Raw genomic sequence first — 21,186 nt, 5'->3', positions numbered from 1 at the left:
GATTGGGTGCACTCCTGTAGCTGGGAGTTCAAGGCAGCTGCAGTTTCCCAGCCTTTGGAAGGAGCCTGAGTGTGACAGGAGGCACAACTGTGTGGATCATGCATTAGATCCCATCATGACTTTACCTACACATGTAGAGGGGCCCTCATTCACATACAGTGCTAACATTCATTTTCTGAAAAGTCAGTCTCTTTTTGTATGTCTCATGGTGGACACACATAAATTGAGGCACCTCAAATCACTTTTGCAAATCTTGTTTAGAGCATGATTTCCCATTAAGCTGCTAACGTTTATGTAAAAATATTATTGTTGTAGTTTCAGAACAAAAAAGTGAAGCAGGCTGCAAGGAACCACAAGACATGGGAGCTGTTTTTACTTTTCACGTGGTCAGTAATAAACAGCCTCTGCAAGAACAGAATTCATCCCCAGCTATATAACAGAAAAAGAATTTCTTCAGGGACCTATTAACATTTGGACTTACTAACAGTGAAAACAAATTATAAGAGGGAAGGAAAGGTTAAAATAACAGTAAGAATACATGTTTTCAGAACCTGCATGGATTAGAACGTTTCCAAAATTAAAACATAATGATGAAATAGTAACAGCAAATGTTTCTGCATAATTTAGCCATCATGGTGTGCTAATTTCTCATAGATCTGACAACACAACTGGGATTTGAGATGTCTGTAGTGAGGGAGGTGGGGAATCCATCTACATTCTACTTATATGATGAACCTTTCCTCCTCCATTGAATTCCCTCTGTATGGATCTGAAAAGCATTACAGATGTGCCATTAAATGAGGCTACCATTTCCCCATTGCTATCAATGGAATGAACTTGTCATATTATCAGTGCAACAAGACACTGTGCCCAGAACATGTCCTCTCTTCCATCTTGCTGCATTTCTCTACATGGTAGTAAAAGAATAACATGTTTTGCCTGTACAAAGAAACTAAGAAACAAAAGGAGGAAAGCAAAACTAGATATCATTAGTTTAAGTAGTGAAAGTCCTGCTAAAATCCAAACAGAGCAAACTGATAGCCCAGCAGGTTTGAATTTAGATTTCAGTGGCATACACTTTACTATTTGCACAGCTTGCTATTTATATTCCAAAATATGCCAACTCTGAAAGAACAGCATGCCATAACTCCTTGTCACCTGGACAGAAGGCTGTCTCAAGCTCAGGATCAGTCTGTTATTAATCATTTCTGCATCAGAGCAACCCTTGTAAAGAGCCACTAACACCTATATCCTTCTTTGTTTTATTCCATCCACTCTCTCAATTTCAATTAATTGCATGAAAAAAATACACAGATAAAACTGAATATGTAACCATGTATTTAAAAGAACAAAAGAGAAACAACAACAAAAACATTTCAAGTGACCTAAAGAAGGAAAAGTGTGTGCTACAGACAACATGTAAATAAGAGATAAAAATGAATGCATTACACTAATTTCTAATATCATACTTATCAAAAGAACTAAAATGGGTTCACTGCACAAAACAGAATACCATATTCACTCAAATATAAGACAAACCTGAATATAAGGTAATTCCCAATAATTAGGTTCTTTATATGGAAAATGATATAATTAAAAAAAAGTTCCAGGTATCAAATCTAATTATTGCAGGTCTGCCTTGAATTTGTCTCCTTTTCACTGCTACATCAGGGAAAACAAATTGGGGGGGGTGGGGGGAAGGTCAGGCAGCACCTTTGCCCTTTGCCCCCCCCCACAAGTTTTTCTCCCTGAAGATGCTTCCCCTCCTTCTTACTGTCAGATCCTACTGTCCCTGAGCACATGGACGTTAGAGGCAATTTTGAAAACAACGACCTTTAAATAAACATAGCTATAATAATTTACTTATAAGGAAATTATTATGGGAACCCATAGACTTAGTTCATCCAAAACTGATGCAGTTTATCTTCTTTGAAACTACTGTAAATTTTAGCTCAGATACTCCATAAGCACAATTTTAAGTAGCACTTTTGTAACTACTTCTATATAGTACAAATGATGTACGATATTAGCCCAAAGCCAAAAGGTTCTTGATTTACCATATAGTTCATTGGGCTGTGCCTCAGCAGAATCAACAGTGTGACCTCTCATGGTGACCTCACAACTCAGCACTGCTAAGTATGTGTGTGTGTTCCCAATTACCTGCCTCTGCCCCTGCCCCCCCCACATACAAAACATCCAAGTGCTAATTAGGCCCCCAGTCATGACTGGAACTGGGTGTTCTTGTCATGAGTCCTGGGATCCTTCAAAAATTTAAATGTAGATGAGGCACAGGGCAACCTGGTCTGGCTCTACCTCATGGAGGGTGGGCCACACTAGACATATACGACAGGCTGAGAGAGGGGACAACAGAAAGATTTTGGGTAAACTGTTTGGGTTCCTGTTGGGTGATGCTTGCCAGACATTTAAGAGTAGTGAAGAAATAGGAATAACTGGAAATAGGAAAGAAAGATCTAATGCAGCTGTAGGGATGAAGAGGAATTCTAAACATATTCAGTGTAGTGGCTCTCCATGACTTGAAAAACAGCACTGAGGGGTGCTGCACACAATGAGCACCACCATATATCTTATTCAGATGGGCTGCACTAACCTATCCTTGTGGTAGGTTTCCATCAATATGTTTGCCCAATAGGAGCCATGTATTTTATAGTCACGTTCAATTTTGGCTACATTTTAATTAGCTTCATAGTTGGCAGTTCAGATCATATGCTGTTTTTGGCAACCATTTAACAATAGATAATGATATTTCCTTGTATGTGAATATAAGAGAAGGGGCTCCCCCCCCCCCCCTTGCTGACTGGGGGGAAAAATCTCATCTTGTATCTGAGTTAATATGGTACATTGAAGCCACATCTTCCTGTGCATCTGCTTTGATTTAGCTTTTTGAAAATAAGAGTGTGCCTCTTTTCCTAAACACAGGTTTAAAAGACTTTTTGTTTTTGCATGAATTACCTTCTTTCTGAAGGAGGAGCATTATCAGATGCTCTGACAGTGAGAGCATATGATTGCCCCACTGACAGTACAACTCCTGGGGTAATGGTGATAAGGCCTGTTTGGTCATTGATGATGAAGTCTCCCTGAGCTCCAGCCAGGATTTCATATGTGATCTGCCCATTTGGCCCTTCGTCTGCATCTACAGCAGTGAGCTGCAATTGAAAATCAGAATGTAAATGCTCAAGATCAACCAACTATTATATTTTCATTTCTTTCAACAACCTGTTGGGAAATGGGGAGGAGTAAATTATCATGAGAGAAAAGAGCATATTTCTTTTCTGTACAGTCACTAAAAATAATGTGCAACAATTATATACTTTAAACACTTCATAAAATCTCTACACTGCTTTTCCAGCACTCCTGAGGACACCAATCTTGAAAATGCCCTGCTCATTCACTCCCACAACAATCAAAAGGCCTTCATGAGGACATGAACATGCCAAAGAACAAAAGAGATCTCTAGATAAGTGTCAGGGAGTGAGGTTGGGTGTGCAACTACTATAACAGGTGCTGGTCCCAGGGGTAGTTGTGACACCCCATGGTGGCTGCTTGGTCTCTTTTCTGCTCTCACTTCTCAGGCTTGCTTCCTTTCATCCCTCCTGCCATACCTTGTTGCTATTAGATCCTTAGAAAGAGAGGCTTCCCCAGGGATCCTATGATGCCATTCAGGTGTCACTACTCAGTGCCTTCAGCATTAATTACGTGGCTCTGACCATCCCTTATGCCACACCTAAACTTCACAGATGTTACCATTCAAACTCTCCTACTTCTTCCAGAACCTTTTGCCTGTCTTAAAGTAACTGACATGCCAAGCACCTGTTACATGTTGCAGTCTTGCACAGTACCTGAGTGCCACTCTGGTCCCTTTTCCAGCCTAATATGCTGCTTTGTTTTCTTCTCCCTGTCTTATCTGCTATTGTACTGCCTGTCCCACCCCAGTCTGGCACCCTCCACACAGAGCGGCTGCCCATGCTACTTCTGGCATGAATGGCACAGATCAGGCACTTCTACTCCAGAGTAACATGTTGGGAGATGTGTGTATGTGTGTGGGAGGGGTGGAGGGGTGGAGCAGGGTAAGGGCAGGTCCACCACCTCATTTCTGGGTCTGATGCATATTGAGCAAGAATGGTTTGGCAGAGCCTGCTTCAGAGGCTTGCTGCCAGGAGTACCAAGAAATATTGCCAAAATGCACAAAATGTATAAGAAACTTCTGCACAAGAGAAAAACAAACTGGATTCATTTTGGACTAGAAATAAATTATAAAAAATAACTAAACATTAATGAAAAACATTAACGCAACATTAACATTATTCTTTATTGACAGAAATTTACAATACTGTCTAAAAAAAAAGATACTTACAAAATAAATATTTAAATTAGGGTCCAAAATTTACTTATTGAAAGTTCTGTAATTTGTCTTCCTTATATTTTTACTGGGACAATGCTATTTCTGCCAAATAGTCGAACGTCCTGTGTAAAGAACCTTACCAGGTTACCTTGGGAAACAGCCATAAAATTGTCCATGTGATTACATGTGTATTTCGGATAGAATAGTAAACAGAGGACATGCAAGATGCTAAATATTTGTATACATCCACAATAAACACAAACACAACTTACACATATGTATAAAATGTATATCGAATCCAAGACTGTTCGTTCTTATTATCTTTTTTCCTGCTTTCGAGATTTATGCAAGTTTGTAAATATACAAACAACTATACACCGCATACATGATCATCATATACATGTGCAAAAAATCAGTTCAATGCGATAAATTGCATTTATTATTCATTTCTACTAAATCACCTGTTTTCTATCTACCTTTCCCCACTGGAACTCTAACATTTAAAACACCTGCTGCTAAAAAGAAAAAAAACAAGCATATTTTTTTTTCTTCATAGGTAGCAATTTCCCCCCAAAATTATACAACTTGAAGCCCAAGATAAATAAGTCTAAGGTTTGATAACTTTAGATCCATTAGGGCTAAAATTGGAAGTTTTATATACTTGGAAAGCAATCTGTTTCCAATCGGAAACACAATTGTTGCTTCCACCTTTAATATATTTTAAAATTCCAAAGACAAACATATACATACACTCCCAAGGTCTCTGAAAGATGGCATTGTGACAGCATGGTAAAATAACTTGTCATTACAGGTATATCATTTGAATCTTATACCAAATAGACCTAATTAGAATGATCAGTGGGCTACACTTACTTTACTGTCAAGGTTAGAACAAAAACAATGTTATAAATCCTGTTATTGGTGATTCAGGAAGACAATATGTGCTAAGAACAGATCAAAATCATGCACATTTTGCCCTTTTCATATGCAATATGAATGGCTTACTATATAAACAAAATATAAATACTGTCAATATATCAGGGCTAGTGCTTATACCTTGACCTTTACACTATGCATTGAAACTTTCTTCTTAATATTGTATTCACAAAATGAAAAAGTAGTATACTATTCTGCCCCACTTGTGGAGGAAAGAGTTGAAATTCCAAAGATAAGATCTCTAAACTCAAAGCCTCCTAACTGATAAACAATCATTATTTTCCTTCTTTAAAATATATATTTAGCTGATACAGATGGCAGTTCTCCAGACAGTTGTAAGATTTTGTGTCACCATGCATTGCCTCTAACTGCAGGGCATGAAATCAGTCAGAGCAATATGGCATACTGAAACCTTTTGGCAGTTAATTCTACTACATATATTGGCAAGCACTGTCCATCAGCTTATCTTCCTGAGTGAATAGCAGTGAAGTCAGGGTGACAAAGACTAATTGTACAGCTTTGTTCCTTGCTGCTCCTATTTGAATTTGGACAGATGAAGATGTGAATCAGCAAGAGGCACCAGCAGTTCCAGAAGAATAGCCACAAGGAGTTTGGAAAGATATAAAACAGGAGGAGTGATTCTTGGCTGGGCTGAGAGAGAGGTAATTAAGAAAAAAAAAGATGGATAGTAGGGCTATGTGAAGCTTTGGTCCCAGATTCGGTTCAGCAGAGATTTGACTCAATTCAGGGGCTGAATCTCCAAATCTAAATCAAATCAGAGGACTCCTTAATCTCTCCAAATTGAATCAGAACCCTCCAAATCTATCTGCAGAGATTTGGAAAGATTCGGAGATTCAGAGACAGACAGCTTTAAATGTTTTTTCTATATACCTTTAGGTAACAGGGGCTTGTGAATGCTGCAATGCTAGGGTGCATGGAGTGTCCCATAGGAGCATGGAGGGCTCCCCAGCGCACTCAGCAGCAGTCCCAGAAGTGGACCAGAAGCACTTCTGGTCCATTTCTTGGTCCTCCAGGGAGTGCACAGAAGCCCCCAACACCCCCTCCAGGCTCAGTGACTGGTGCCTTCTGGATCTGTAGGGGCACCCAGGATTTCCCCACACCCAATCACCAAGCCAGGGAAGCATGGAGGTGGGGGCAGTGTGCTCCCTGGAAGACCCGGAGGTGGACTGGAATTACTTCTGGTCCACTTCCAGTTTTGCCACAGAGCATGTAGAGAGCCCCTCCACACTCCTGTTTGATGCTCCATGCGCTCCAGCATCTCAGTGATCATGAGCCTTGAGGTATGTAGAAGAAACTTTTAAAGCTGTGTCTATGTCTGAATCACTGATTCTCTGAATCAGCATCGAATCTTCAGATCCAGATTCGGTTGAGCCAAATCAGGGATAGTGATCTGAATCAATGAATCAAATCACTGTCCCTGCTTGAGGTTGAATCTGAATCAAATAGGGCTTTCTTTGTATTGCCCTAATAGGTAGCCCTGTGAATTTTTTACTGGCCTGTCTGTTTTCCTGGTTTTCTTAGTATAGACTGTGATCCCAGAATGTCATATTGCATGTTTGATATTAACTTCTGAATTTAAGGGTAACACATGATGACACAAATTTCTAAAACCCAGGAAAACTACTTTCTGAACCAGCAACCCTAAATGCTGCCACAGAGTTAGCAAATGTGGAGACCCAGGAAATGCCTGCCAATGAGAACTTGTTTTCTCAACAGCTTCTATACAGACACTGGCAGGAGCATATAGAGAGATAAGCAAGCTCTCTTCTCCCATTCCAATCTGGGTACAAATATCACATAACTTATTAATCAACATAGTATTATGCTGTCAGTCTTCATTAGGGCACAGCATTTCAGAACATATTATTCAAAACTTTAGGGGCATCTTCTCCCAAGACCCTATGGCTAAGTACAGACAGTCAAAAAGTCTGAGGGGCAATTGAATCAATCTATGCAGCTTTCTCTAAGCTGGGTAGATAGGACCATTATCAAACAGAATACACATCCTTGGCCAAGGCAGGCAGATGCCTGCACTGTCCAAAGGGGGCACTCACACACACCTCCCAGCTGTGTTGGGCAGCAATCTCCCTAGTCTCACCCCCTTGCCAGTTCCCCATCTGTCAGCTAGAGGAGGTGGGTCATGGGGGAGATGGATGCCCACTCTGGTTCCCCAGCTGGGGTCCGCACAGTAGGTGGGAAGGAAAGCCCCCAAGGCAGGGGCTTCCTGCACATGGTTCCATTGGGTTGCAATAACCCCAGCTCCACCCCATCATCAGCTCCTCTGACTGTTAGCCAAAGGGGGGGACAGGTGGAGGGGGGAATGCACCCCCACCCCATCACACCAGCTGGGGTCTGCACAGGAGGTGGGGGAGAAAAGAAGCCCCCAGATGAGGCCTTTCATTCCCACAGTGCAGCTCTGCCAAGGTCCAAGCATCCCAGTCCCTTCCACCTGATAGCCCCCTGCCTGTCAGTCCTCCACCACCCATGATGTGCAGAGCCCAACTGGGAACAGCTGGGACTAGGGTGGGGGTCCATTCCCCACCCTTGCCCACCCCTCTACTACTGCCAGTGGGGATGGGGAGACTGCCTCAGCTCTGTGACAGCTGGGGCCAGGGCTTCCCTGCTAGGCTGAAATAGGCAAGCTGGGGCAGAGGCTAGCCTGCCCGATCTGTGAGAGGGTTGGGTTATCAGGAACTGAAATGCATCCTGGGATACAGGAAGATTGAGGCCTAGCTTGTATTGGAAATGGATCTGGGACAGAAGTTTGACAGACCAGTTTAATCTAAATCAGTTAAGTCCAATTCTACATACATTCAAGCCTATCTTAAATTGGTTTTGGTTATTTTAAACCAGTCTATGTGCACTGAACTTCTGTACTGTTACAAGTTTAAACCAATTTCTGATCACTTATACCAATTTGTGTGTACTTTCTATTCCTAGCCTTTGTAAATGGGGAAACATGCATAGAAAAGTATTACTAGAGTAAGCATGGAGAGAGAAAAAGCAACCAAAGCAATTATTATGAAAAATAGTCACATCTGCATATGATGCTAATCTATGGGGAGATCATAAAATACTGATATAGCCAGTTTTTACCTGCTTCACATACATCACAATGAATAGAAAAGGCACATTCCCAATAACCAAAGACATACTAAAATCTTTTATTTTTGGATTGAACTTTGTCATATTCAGGTCATTTGAAGTTTATTTTGAATTATCTTTTGCAATGCATGCTATTTTAAGCAACACTGGCAAATCCACATCATTCTTGCATGATACTATAATATTTGATTCCCACATTCAATGCATGAAATGATTTTAATAGTGATCCCCTGCAGTGGCTTTCAGCACAGAAAGCAAGTCTTTCAACATTCTTTATGGAGAACTGTTTTTTTAATATTGTGCTTTCTTGCCAAATTCTGTATAGGAAGTCCTATAAATACTTATTTTGTAACAGCAGCATATTTAAATTGCTTTGATGCTTCAACAAAATGACCTATCATAGTTAGAGTCAACACATCAGATGCAATACGTAAAATCCACTTCTTGTACTTCTCTTGGGGATTGAAATAGGACCTGCAGTGCCAAAGCACCAAGGTTTACTGATGTGGCCCAGATTTTTAGAGTTTAAAATTCTCACAAACCATACATTTCTCTAATAAATCATTCTACAGTTTTCCTACAAAATTGCTCATACTCATTAACCTTGCAAAGAAGAATTAGTACAAAAACTTGGTGGCATAGTTAAGAATAACCTTCACCACTGAACATCAACCGTTGCTAAATAAAAGCTTTACACAAAATAGAAAGTCCTAAGCTTCTAATTACATGACTTGGAGCAGGGCCAGTTTCTACTGTGACAACATGAAAAGGAAAATCACTTGAATACACAAATACATAAATGAATAAGGCTAATTAAACTCACAAAGAAGTGTTGCAAAGCTAAGTCATATGAATAACATTTTCAGGGCTAAACAATGCCTAAAATACAGAGTTAAAGCCTTAGAATTGCTATGATGTACAGTTTTGGAAACTCAAACTCCAGGTGTGTTGAGCTGATACAGCTTAAGAGTTAACATTATTTTGGAAATATTTAAATGTCTAAATTATACAGAAAAAGACTAAACCAGATTCATTCTACTTACTGAAATTGTCTTTATGCAGTTTCACTGCCTTAGTGTTGAATAATGGTTAAGTTTGCAAGTGACAGGTGTATTTTGTTACTTGCCCTATACAACTAGAGTTGGTTTTGTAGCCTGAAAAAGGACAACCATAATAATAAAGATAACTATCATTATATCTCAGAAAAATGAAGATAGATGAGAACACATACTTGGAATAGACATCATACACCTGACATTTAGAGGAACTGTTTCACTTAACCTGTTTTGAAATTATGGTTTGACTTTGCTTATTATGAAGTTAATAGACACCATGATCATCAACAATTCTAGCAGTCCCACATCTGTCAAGAGTTAAAAGTTCAGTCAAGTTGGTCCATTTCCCAAAGGCCATGCATGATTAATTCTTACTAACCTAAATTGAATTGTACAGATATAATCTGCCAAGTTGGTTTAGTTCCCAACAGTCATACTTAGAATGTTGGTTACAGTCAAGCAAGACTAATTTTCCAAAGTCATACTCAGTTATTATAAATTTATTTGAACATTCTAGGTAATGTTATTAAAATCACCATGTAAACAGGACAGCTGACTCATTTGGAGTAATTTGCCACTGAGGACAGGATTGACTAGGCTTGACAAAGCTCAGATAGCTCTTCATTTTTCTTGGGTTCATCAGAATGAGTCAGCCATTGCCTTAGCTGGAAAAAAAAAAGTCTGTTTGTTTTTAAATAAAATGCATCAGGGTTAATTACATGGAATGCTAACTAGAGCACATAGAACTACTTTAAAAAAACTTTGCCTTAGACTATTTTACTTGACCATTTTTTAGTTTAGCAAATCCCTTCTTTGAACTGTGTTTTACTTGCATTCCTTGTATTGATGTATGTAGATAAAGTCCAATAATACAAAGAAGGCTTCTTAAAATCAGACCCTCTACCCATACAGGTATGATGGAATCTAATGTGTGAGCCACACAATCTGGTCTCCTGACATAGGCAGGCACCTCCCCCTTTACTAGCAAGAAGCACGCTCCTGTGGTAGCAAATCTTGTCAGCTGTGATATTCCAGCTGTGGGGGTGCATGGGGTGTCCCCATGGCTGGAAGCTCTGTCAGCTGATGGAGCTTCCAGCCACAGGGCATGTGCTCCTGCACCTGGGAGCCAGCGTTAGCTGGGAGTTCCCAGTCTCATGGTTCCACATAACCCACCCTCAGCTGGGAGCTCTGATCAGCTGATTGGCCTCCCAGCTACAGATGCTGCTGGCCACATGTTCAATTAATGGAATGATACAAAGCAGCTACATAATTTTACACTTATTTTATATAATAACTTTTTGTAGCTTATTCCTTGTTTTATCATGTTATTGAATGTCACATCATTGACTGAATGTGTGGCCAAGTGACCACTTAAGGTGTAATTGATTAATTATACCTTAAAGAGTGTGGACAAACAGACATCTCCTGCTTAACTCAAGGCACTTCAGAGGAAGCACCATGAGTTACAGAGTTTACCCAAACCCAAGAGATGTTCGCTGTCAGGTTCAGGGGATTGGGGCTAAGAGTAGCTGCTCTCCCTTAGCACCCCAAACCCCTAGCTCCAGTGCTGTCTACAGAATGGGAGTGTGAGAAGGGAGGGAAGGGAGCTCAGAGGGGCTCCAATCCACCCACCCCACCCTGCAACACAGGCTGGTCAAACCACAGATGGAACTCCCTCCCTTCCTTTCTTCCCTTCCCATTCTGAAGATAGCAACTGGGGGAGGGCTGGGTTGTATCAGCTACACCCTGCTCTCTGACATTAGTCAATGATGGTACTCCACTTCGGAGCACCTTCATATGAAGCCTCATTAAATGAAGGTTAGCTAGTCATGCAATTGGGGACAGGGTGTCATAAAATGAACTGCAACTTAAATTCCAAATTCAGATACTGGAACAGAGAGCTGCATAATAGCTACTGCTCCCTTAAAACCTAAGATGAAGGAATGACACAGGCCAGTAGCTGCAAACAACTGCAGAGAAAAAAAATGTGTGTTGTTTTAAAAAAAATCTCCAAGTGCTCAAGGGATTAATTAAACCGTGTATACTTCAGAATCAGTGGGCCTGTCTACTCATGCACTGGACTGTGCAGTTGTTATTGAGCAAGTACTAAATGACTGCTCAGTAACTGATGTTACTGTGCAGTCCACATGTCGTACAGGTCTTTTCCCATGCTACTGTACAATAGTGTCAGCATTATGGTTCATACCCACTGATGCTATGTCACTGTAGCAATGAGTTATGGCAATATAACATCACATGTGGATGCACCCAGTAACTACAAAAAACATGCTGGACTGAAAATTCAGAAGTACATATACTTTGTCATCTTCAGTCTCATTCAGAATAAAGCTGCTTACCCTGAATATTTTACTGAGACCTGGCTGGATGGGGTCTCTGGGCTGATGTTTGCCCAGATGGTTCCAGCTGGATACTTGGTTAGCAACATAGTAGGACATCAGGGAGCAGAAGATGGATTAGCAGCTATCTTGAAAGAAAATGTCCCCATAGAAGATATCCATTGCAAATTTTTTAAAGCATGAAACGTGCATCCCAGTGATAGACTGGAGAATCTTCTGGTGTATTGAATACCCTGCTGCATATCTGACAAAGCTCTGATCAAGCAATCCAAGTTGGTCTTAAAGACTGACAGGGGAAATTTTGCTATGCCCACTGCACCCGTCGGGCCTCAATCATGCAGTCTCTCGCCGCCTAGCCCTGGATTTTGATAATAGCCTTCCGCTCCGTCCCTCACAAGAACGGGGTGCTTTGGTCTTCCGTCCTGGGTGGTCTTCTCCCCCCCTTTAATCTCGCCTGCCACGACTTGATGAAACCTCAGTGGAGGAGGGGTCCGACCGTCCAGGTTCGGCTACTTGAGGCCAAGGTGTGATGGTCTTCGCGAGGCTCCAATCTCCCCTGTACCTCGCCCTATACCCAGCCCTGACAGTGTGCTCCTAGTGTTTTGCCCGCAGCCAAACCTCTTCTTCTACCGAGTCTCTTCAACTTCCCTTCCAGGGAATAGCATGAAACCCTGAGCTCTTCTGCTCATAGCGCCTAAAGGGAAATCACCTCCCTTTTCCTCTTATTTTTAGGGTCTAGGGCAAGCTAACCACTGTTCCCCACAGGTAACAACAGAGAGAAACTACCACTATCTGTATGTGCTCCTACTTTCAATCTAGCTGGGCCCTGCCTCAGGGTACCTGTGACCATGTGCTCCCCTTCACCAATTGCCCCCCACCTCTTACTACCTTCCCCCAACTATACAGTGTATCGGATGCGTGTCCACAGTATCCCTTCCTCCAGCTCAGGACACTCCCATGATGAGCTCCCCTGAGGGCCTTTTGCCCAGACGTGGGGCTTATAGTTGGCCTCTTTATTGGTTACCTCTTTTCGAACGACCTGCTGGGCCCCTATCTCAGGCGATGGGTTTCCTCCCGCCAAGTCTCTTTGCAGCCCGAGGGTAATGTACAACCAGGATACCTGGGTCCCTTTTGGTCTAGCGACAGCGTCTCTCCAGGGGAGCAGCTCTTGCCCCTTTTCTGAGCTGGGTGCAGCGTTTCCTGGTTCCTCAGACCCCTTGGTGGGTTCAGGGCTGTCTCTCTCTCTATTTCTCCTCCCCTTCTGCCTTGTGGCTTCCTCTACTTATACTTCTGGGGTGGCTCTCCTCTCTTCCTTCCTCAGCTCCTTCCCTTTTAAAAAAACCACGGCTAATGTGCAGCGCAGGTCCCGCCACGGCTTTTCGCTCCGCCGTGGTTCCTGCCGCCGGTAAGTCACTTTTACTCATTTTTTCTTTCTTCTTATTCTTCCTGGGGTGTATTGTTCCCCAGGGGCCCTCTTTAGCCCTTCTGGGCTCACTTCCTCCCCTTGCCCCGGGACACCCACCTTACTTAAAGCTGGACACTATATTGTGCTTTAAGTAGGGCTGCCCTGGAAGACTGTCCAGAAGCTGAAGTTGATGCAAAATACAAAGCCCTAAACAGTCTGGATCCTATGTACATAGGAATCACCTTTGCCCGTATGCCTTATGATTACTAAGCTTAGGTGAGAACAACTTCCTGCAAGTACTATCCACTTGGCAAAAACACATGGGAGGGCATTCATTTTCCTCAGTAATTCCTCAGGTTTGGAACGCTCTCCCTCTTGAGGCCTGCCAGAGCCCAATCATGGAGATCTTTCAAAACCACTAAAGACCTTCCTCTTTGAACAATATTTAGCAAATAAAGCTAGGCTGGGATATTCAAGTCAGGTATAGGTGGTTGCACACTTAGTATTCTGTGGAACCCTTAAAAATATTTCAAGGCACCTCAGGAAACCCTGATTGAGAATCGTTGGTTGGGGACAGGGTGTCTCTGTCTTAGGTTGATATTCTAGTTTCCTTTCAAGTTGTTTTATCTTTTTTCCTATTTTATAAGTATTCTGTTTCTCTTATTGTAAGCCATTCTGAGTCTTGTGAGAAAGGGCAGCATATAAATCAAATAAATAAATATAGAACATACAATTTATAATATTGGATGCATATAGATTTTGACTTTTAAAAGAGAAAAATATATTTATCAATTGTTAGAATGGGCTGGATTGTGAAACCTGATTTTCCTCATTTATATGTCTTCAAAATTATATATGGTAAATGATGAAGGCTAAGTAGCTCAGGTTCAGTTACATCATGTTTGATAGTATAAAATCCTTGAAGATATTAAGGAGTAGCTCTATAAATAAAACCAGGTCTCATGAACCTATAATACCAATATTTCTTTTATCTTTTATATTGTGGGTTTTATGCTGCACAGTATAAAACAGATGTTTTGACATGAAGATATACAGACATACTTCCATCCTTGACTTTCAGTTCCATGTATGACAGCCAGTTATTCCAAGGTGGAGGGTACTTATGTGCTGCATATAAACAGAGCGAAAACTAATTTTTACTGTGACCTCAGGCAGAGGCAAAGACAATCCTGTATGGCACTTATCATCCTAAATTTTTAGATACAAATTTATTTGTTCTTATAATGATCCCCAGGAAAGCATTTCAGTATAGACATCAGAAGATGTTCTGCTTTAATCTGCTAAAGAACTGGGGTAAGAAAGATATGCAGATAAATTAAAATAGTTTATTTTGGTTTAACAAATTTAGGAAACAGTGTAAAAGAAAAAAAAATCAACAGGATATATTTTCAAGGACAGCCCAGGAAAAACTCTGTAAACACGATGTACAATAAAATTATTTTTGTAGTTTTCAAAGGCCAAGAAAGTCTTTGCCCCCCTAAGGGAAATTTATGCAGAGATTTAGGACTTTTCTATATCATTTTCTTAGTTGCTATTTTCCGACCATGGAGCCAATTTCCCAACCAGCAGATCATGATGGACCCAAGGCCACAATTGGCCAGTTTCGCCAAGAGGTGATCATAGGATACCAGATCAAAGCCTTTTTTAAAGTCAAGATATATGACAGCAATCTCTTCACCCTTGTCCAGGTGATGGGTCACCTGGTCATAGAAGGAAATGAGATTGTTCAAGCAAGACCTACCCACAACAAACTGTGTTGGCTATCCTGCAGCATGGGACACTAGCCACTGGGCGGTTGAGGGGCCGCTTTTCCCCCCCACGTTCAGCACCACCTTGTAACTGGGCCCCACTGCCAGTGGAGCTACAGAGAAGGAAGATCCACTCAAGATAGAAATTTTTTAAAATATAGCAGGCCCAGAAGCTCTGCCTTTTTATAATAGGCTACAACAGCTAGAAGAAGAACAGAAAAGCTATGGCACAGTAATACAAAAGTTTCAGGAATGTTGCACACCCAAACAAAATGAAACCTTTGAATGGCATAGTTTCTATATAAGACAGAAAGAAAGTGAGACAATGGAAGAGTTTGTCAAAGAACTCAGACTGCTGAGCCAGATATGCAACTTTGGAGACCTAAAGAGTCCATGATCAGAGACAAACAGGATTGGGTATCATGGATCTAAGCCTCAGGAAAAGACTATTAGAGGATCCTGAGCTTAATTTGGAAAAGGCAGCCAGAATATGCCAAGCTGCTGAGATAATAAATGCCAGACTGCAGAAGCTGGAAGAAAAAAGCAGAACAAGTTGAAGTAGACAGGATTACAAGTCTGCAAAAATTTCAAGCAACACACAAGCAATACAGAGGAGGGACCGCACTATGAAGCAGGCAAGTTACAGCTGAAGGGAATTACTTGAAAAAACATGGTCAGTTGCAGATGCTGTGGGGGTTACCATAAACCTATGCAATGCCATGCATTTGGTAGAGAGCTGCAACAAATGTAAAACTTTGCAAAAAGGAGCAAGATACAACACACAAGAAACAGAAGTTGCATCTTCTATGCAAGGAGGAAAATGGAGAATTCCTCATTAGCACAATGCAGAATGTTCATTCTTCTGCAGATTAGACAATCACCCTGAACACCAATGGACTAATGGTAACTTTTAAATTAGATACAGGAGCATAGGACAATGCAATACATTATTCAAAAATGAAATTAAACCCATGTACTATAAGAATAAGAAAGTGAGACTTACAGCATATAATGGGAATAAGATTGCAACCAGCAGTGTTTGTGCACTGCATGTTAGATACAAAGGTAATATATAATAAAAAAAGCAACTTGTTACAGTCCCAGCTAGTGCCAATTATTGGGTTGCAAGCATGTAAATCTCTAGGTTTGATTAGCATAATGGGTGCTACTGAGGGTCTAGAAAGCACAAGCATAGAAAAAGAGGTTTGTGATCTGTTACAAGGTATAGGGAAACTGTCAGCTGAGTACAAGACAAAATTATGAGAACCAAATACTACTACTATACATGCTCCAAAAATGTTCCCCTTGTACTAAGGGAGAAACTGAAGAAGAAAATAGATAGATTAGTTAACATGGACATAACAGAAAAAGTGGAGCAACTAACTGCTTGGGTTCATTTGCTGGTCATAATAGGAAAAAAATATGGATTCTTGAGATTATGTCTGGATTCTAAGCAAATGAACGGGTACATGAAAAAGGAGCATTTTCCCATTCCCACCCAGGAAGAGATTTTTGGCAACCAGCAGAAGCTAAATATTTATCCACTTTGGATGCCTTTTCTGGGCTTTGGCAAGTGCCCCTAGAAAAGAATAGCACTAGATTATGTACCTTCAATACACCTTACAGCAGGGGAGGGCAAAATACAGCCCATGGGCCAGATTTGGCCCATGAGACCATTCTATCCAGCCCATGGGGCCCCTAAAAAATATAGAAAATTTATCTGCCCCTGGTTCCTGTAAAAAAATGACAGGAACCAAGGGCAGTAGGACCCAGGGGAAGCCTGGTGGACTCCCACAACAACAGGGCCAATCCAACTGCACTCCCCAAGCCAGAAGCCCCATGCCAGAACCTCAAGTAAGGGGTGGGGGTGGGGAGAGAAGGGCAGGGGGGAACTCCAGACAGAGAAGGAATACAAGAGGGGAAAAACGGCCCCTCACCCACCCCATGGCTGATGCGCAATGCTGCGGCCACTTGCAGGCCACCTGGAGCTGCCTGTGCCTGCTCCGGAGAGCCCTGCATGGGCTATGAGCAGCTGCAACAGGAAGCGCTGGCCATGGAGCAGGCAAGGAGCCACTTCCCACCCCCCCATGCTCAGCTTTTCCCTGGGCTCCTTCTGTGCTCTTTCCCAGCATGGAAGAAAGTGGCCACTCCCCCGTCCCATGACTCGTGCTCCCTTCTGCAACTGCTCACAGCCCATACAGGGCTGTCCAGGGCAAGCACAGGCAGCCCCGGGTTGGCTGTGAGCAGTTGCAGCATGGGGCAGCAGCCACGGGGCAGGTGAGGGGCTACTTTTCCCCCCCACACTCAGTGGGGCCTTGTAACCTGGCCCCATTGCCAGCCTGGACCTTGCGCAGCTCCAGGCTCACCTGTCGGGGCTGAGTATGGCGACAGCAGCTGCGGTCCCCCTGTTTGCTGCGCTGAGCAGTGTTTGCTACTGCTGCCTCTAGGCTGCCCACAGCACGAGCTCCAGGCAGGCAGCAGTACCCAACACTGTTTGGCATGGCAAGCGGGAGGGCTGCAGCTGCTGCTGCTGATGGGTGAGTCCGGAGCCAGCATGGGGCCCAGGCTGGCAGCACGGTGGGTTACAAGATGGTGCTGAGCATGGGGGGGAAGTGGCCTCTTGCTCGCCACGTGGCTGACGCTCTGCACTGTAGCTGCTTACAGCCCATGTGGGACTGCCTGTGCCTGCTTCAGACAGCCCCACAGGGGCTGCGAGCGTCTGCAGCAGGGAGTGCCAGCCATGGGGTGGGCAATAGGCCACTTTTCCCTGTGCTCAGTACCAGCTTCTTCTCTGCCTGCAAGCAGGGGGTCAGGGCTGTGCGCTGCCCCCTACCTGTACTGTGGGGCTTGGGGGCACTGGGTATGAGTGGGTGCAGGAGCCAGCAGGAACATGGGGCCCACACTGGTGTCCCGGGGCCAGTGCCAGTGGGGCCTAGAGCAGGGTGGCAGGGGCATGGGGTCCCAGCTGGCAGGAGCTCTATGGATCTCAGCCAGCTCCCCCCTGTCCCTGCTGATGCAACTCAGCCCAGCTCCACAGACCCCTGACAGCCTGTGTCTCACTTTGGGCCCCACCGGTGCTGGCCCCGGGACATTGGTCCCAAGACATTGGGACATTGGTCCCAAGATGGTGACCAGGGAGCAGGGCACCTGTCAAAAGGTGGGGCTACCCATGCAGCCCTTGACAGCCTGCCAAAACTGGGTAAGAGGCCCTCCACCCAAAATAATCACCTGCCCCTGCCTACAGAATGTATTGTTTTATAGGCTTTCTTTTGGGTTGTGTTCTGCATCTGAATTATTTCACAGAAAGGTGCGACAAATTTTTGAAGGTTGTAAAGGTTTTATATTGATGATGTATTTGTTTGGGGAAATACTATGGAAGAACATGATGAGGCTAATTAAGGTACTAGAAAGAGCTCACAGAGCAGATTTGAAACTGAACAAACAAAAATGCAAATTCAGAGTCAAAGTAATAACATTTGGGAGAAAAGCTCTGAGAAAGGCGTGCAGATTGATCCTGTAAGGGTTAAACCCATTACAATCATGCCACCCCCTACAGATAAGGAAGGAATGCAAAGATTGCCAGGAATGATAAATTTTGTTAGGAAATGTCTACTTAATTTAGCAGAGCACACCAAACACCTTAGATCATTCCTACAAAAGAATTCTCAGTGGATATGGGAACATGAACGTGAAGCTGAATCTAAAAACTTGAAGGTAAAATAATGAAAGCTCCTGTACTAAAATACAGTGACCCTAATAGACCCATTAAAATGTCAACAGATGCTTCTAAAGAAGGCATTGGAGCAGCGTTGCTTCAAAAACATAGGGATACCTGGAGACCAATACAATAAGCATCTAGGGAACTCTCTATGTCAGAGTACCTATACGCGCAAATTGAGAAGTTTGTTTAGCTCTGGTATATGGCTATAAGAAATTTCATACATTCATCTATGGGAAGCCTATGATAGATGATACTGATCATAAACTTTTGCTAACTATAGGAAAGAAACGGTCATCAGACATGCAAGCCAGATTGCAGAGACTTTTCTTTCAACTGCAAATATATGATCTAGATCTACAGTACACACATCCACTTATTACAAATACACTGTCCAGAGCATATGACACAATGGAAAATGAAAGAATTCCAGATGCAGATGTAGTACATGTTAATCTAGTTAAAATAATGTTTCCTGTCACAGATAATATGCAGTCATGGGAAAAGTTTATGAAAAATGTAACTAGTTAAAGTTAAAAGTTAACAGCCTTTAAAATTAACTTGAGTTAAAAGTTAAATATTTCCACTTTCAACTAGTTAAAAGGCAAGTTAAAAAGAGAGTAACTAGTTAAAAGTTAAGTTGATTTGTGAGAAATATGTGAAACATGGTGACTTGCCTCTTAGCACCATTTTTCATTTTCAAATGCAATGAGCGGGTTTCTTTTTGATAAGCTGACAGAAGCATTCTAATTTACTCAGAATTCACCCTGCTTTACCTGAAAACAATGTTATACTTGTCAGACAGTTTTCAGAATAAAAATTTACCAATACTGGTAGATCCTTCTCACCCTCTCCATATGAAGTACTTTGTAAAAGTCAATGCATCTTATAGGTATACCAGAATAACGGAAAGGAAATATTCATAGCAGGGTGACAAATGAAGCTGTTTCTACAGAAAACCTCTGGTGTCACAATTGTTATTGCTCAAAAGGTAACAAAAGGGTATGAAATAGATCTGAATTAGAAATAATGAAAGTGTCTGAAAATCAAAATTAGACTGAAATGAGAAAATCAGTTTAAATGAGAAAAAGAATGTTCAGCTGCATAGCAGAAACTGTTTAAACATGCTTGTACTTCAGCAAAAGCTGCATTTCAAAATTTATTTCTAATAATTTTCCTCTTCTGTCTTGTAAAACTAAGCCAGCACTATTGAGCAATTGCTCTATGTTGACAGATGAGGGAATGCTTGTGTTATAATGGAGGAATAGTATTCTTTCATAGTAGGTGACATCTCAGATAAGTTTCTCACAAATGAGAAGTAATGTTCAACTTCTAGGGCCCTGGGCTGCTGGTTCTGATCTTGCAAAGTCAGCAGGCCAAGGAACTTAAGGGAGCCCACTCTTGCCCCAGCTCTGGTACAATCTGTGGGCAAGGCAAGAGCCCCCAAGGGGACACTTGCCTGCCTGTACACAAATGCCAGGATCTTGGGGAATAAGCAGGAGGAGCTTGTCCTCCTGCTCAATGGAAATAATTATGATGTCATAGGGATAATGGAGACCTGGTGGGACTCCACCCATGACTGGACCTCAGGGATAGATGGCTATACCATGTACAGGAGGGATCATGTAGATAAAAGGGGTGGGGGTGTAGCTCTCTATGTTAAGGAAAGCTACATGTCCCTGCAAGCTGATATAGGTGACCAGGGTGGATGACTGGAGACCCTCTGGGATAAAATCTGTGGGGAACATGGCACAGGGAACAAAACGGTGGAAGTCTAGTACAGACCTCCCACCCAAAGTCCTGAGCTTGACCAGGAGTTTGCCCAGGAGCTGGCTAAGGCTGCATGCTCCAGGATCATGGTTGTCATGGGTAACTTCAATTACCCGGGCATCTTGTGGGAGGACCATTCAGTAAAATCCGAGCGGTCACAAAGCTTCCTCTCATGTGTGGATGACCTCTACCTGACTCAAGAAGTCTATGGGCCAACAAGAGGCAAAGCACTGTTTGACCTGGTACTGGCTACAGGGGATGACCTAATCGGTGACCTAGTGATCGATGGGAAGTTGGGTGACAGAGACCAGAAGCTGATCACCTTCACCATCTGCCATAAAGTTGGCAAGTCAGTCAGCAATACAGAAGTCCTTGACTTCAGGAAAGCCAACTTTGACAAGCTCAGGAGGCTTGTCAGTGAGGCCCTAAGGGACCATGACCCCAGGGAGAGGGGAGTTCAAAAAGAGTGGTTGCTTCTCAAGGAAGCGATCCTCAATGCACAAGCTAAATCTATCCCAACACGGAGGAAAGGCAGCAAGAAGGCACAGCAATCCCCCTGGCTCTCCAGGGACCTAGCAGACTTCCTAAAGCTAAATAAAAAAAGCCTACAAAGGATGGAGGACAGGATTCACCTCCAAGGAGGATTATTCTGCACTGGTCCGGTCCTGCAGGGAGCAAACCAGGAAAGAC

The 21,186-nt window shown here is 42.6% G+C and overlaps 1 protein-coding gene across 3 annotated transcripts in view; it reads right to left on the bottom strand.

The window, feature by feature from the left end:
• PCDH15 (protocadherin related 15) overlaps positions 1-21,186 on the bottom strand; it is a 904,082-nt gene that overhangs the window by 381,023 nt on the left and 501,873 nt on the right. For all 3 annotated transcript variants that reach the window (XM_019538590.1, XM_019538589.1, XM_019538591.1), the window contains one exon: positions 2,971-3,164. In XM_019538590.1, the coding sequence (XP_019394135.1) occupies positions 2,971-3,164 (194 nt within the window). The remainder of the gene's footprint in view (positions 1-2,970; positions 3,165-21,186) is intronic.

This window comes from Crocodylus porosus, unplaced genomic scaffold, assembly GCF_001723895.1.
Source record: "Crocodylus porosus isolate Cpor-Errol unplaced genomic scaffold, CroPor_comp1, whole genome shotgun sequence".
In the NCBI taxonomy this organism is placed as follows: Eukaryota; Metazoa; Chordata; order Crocodylia; family Crocodylidae; genus Crocodylus; species Crocodylus porosus.
This window is presented reverse-complemented; position numbering and strand designations above follow the sequence as displayed.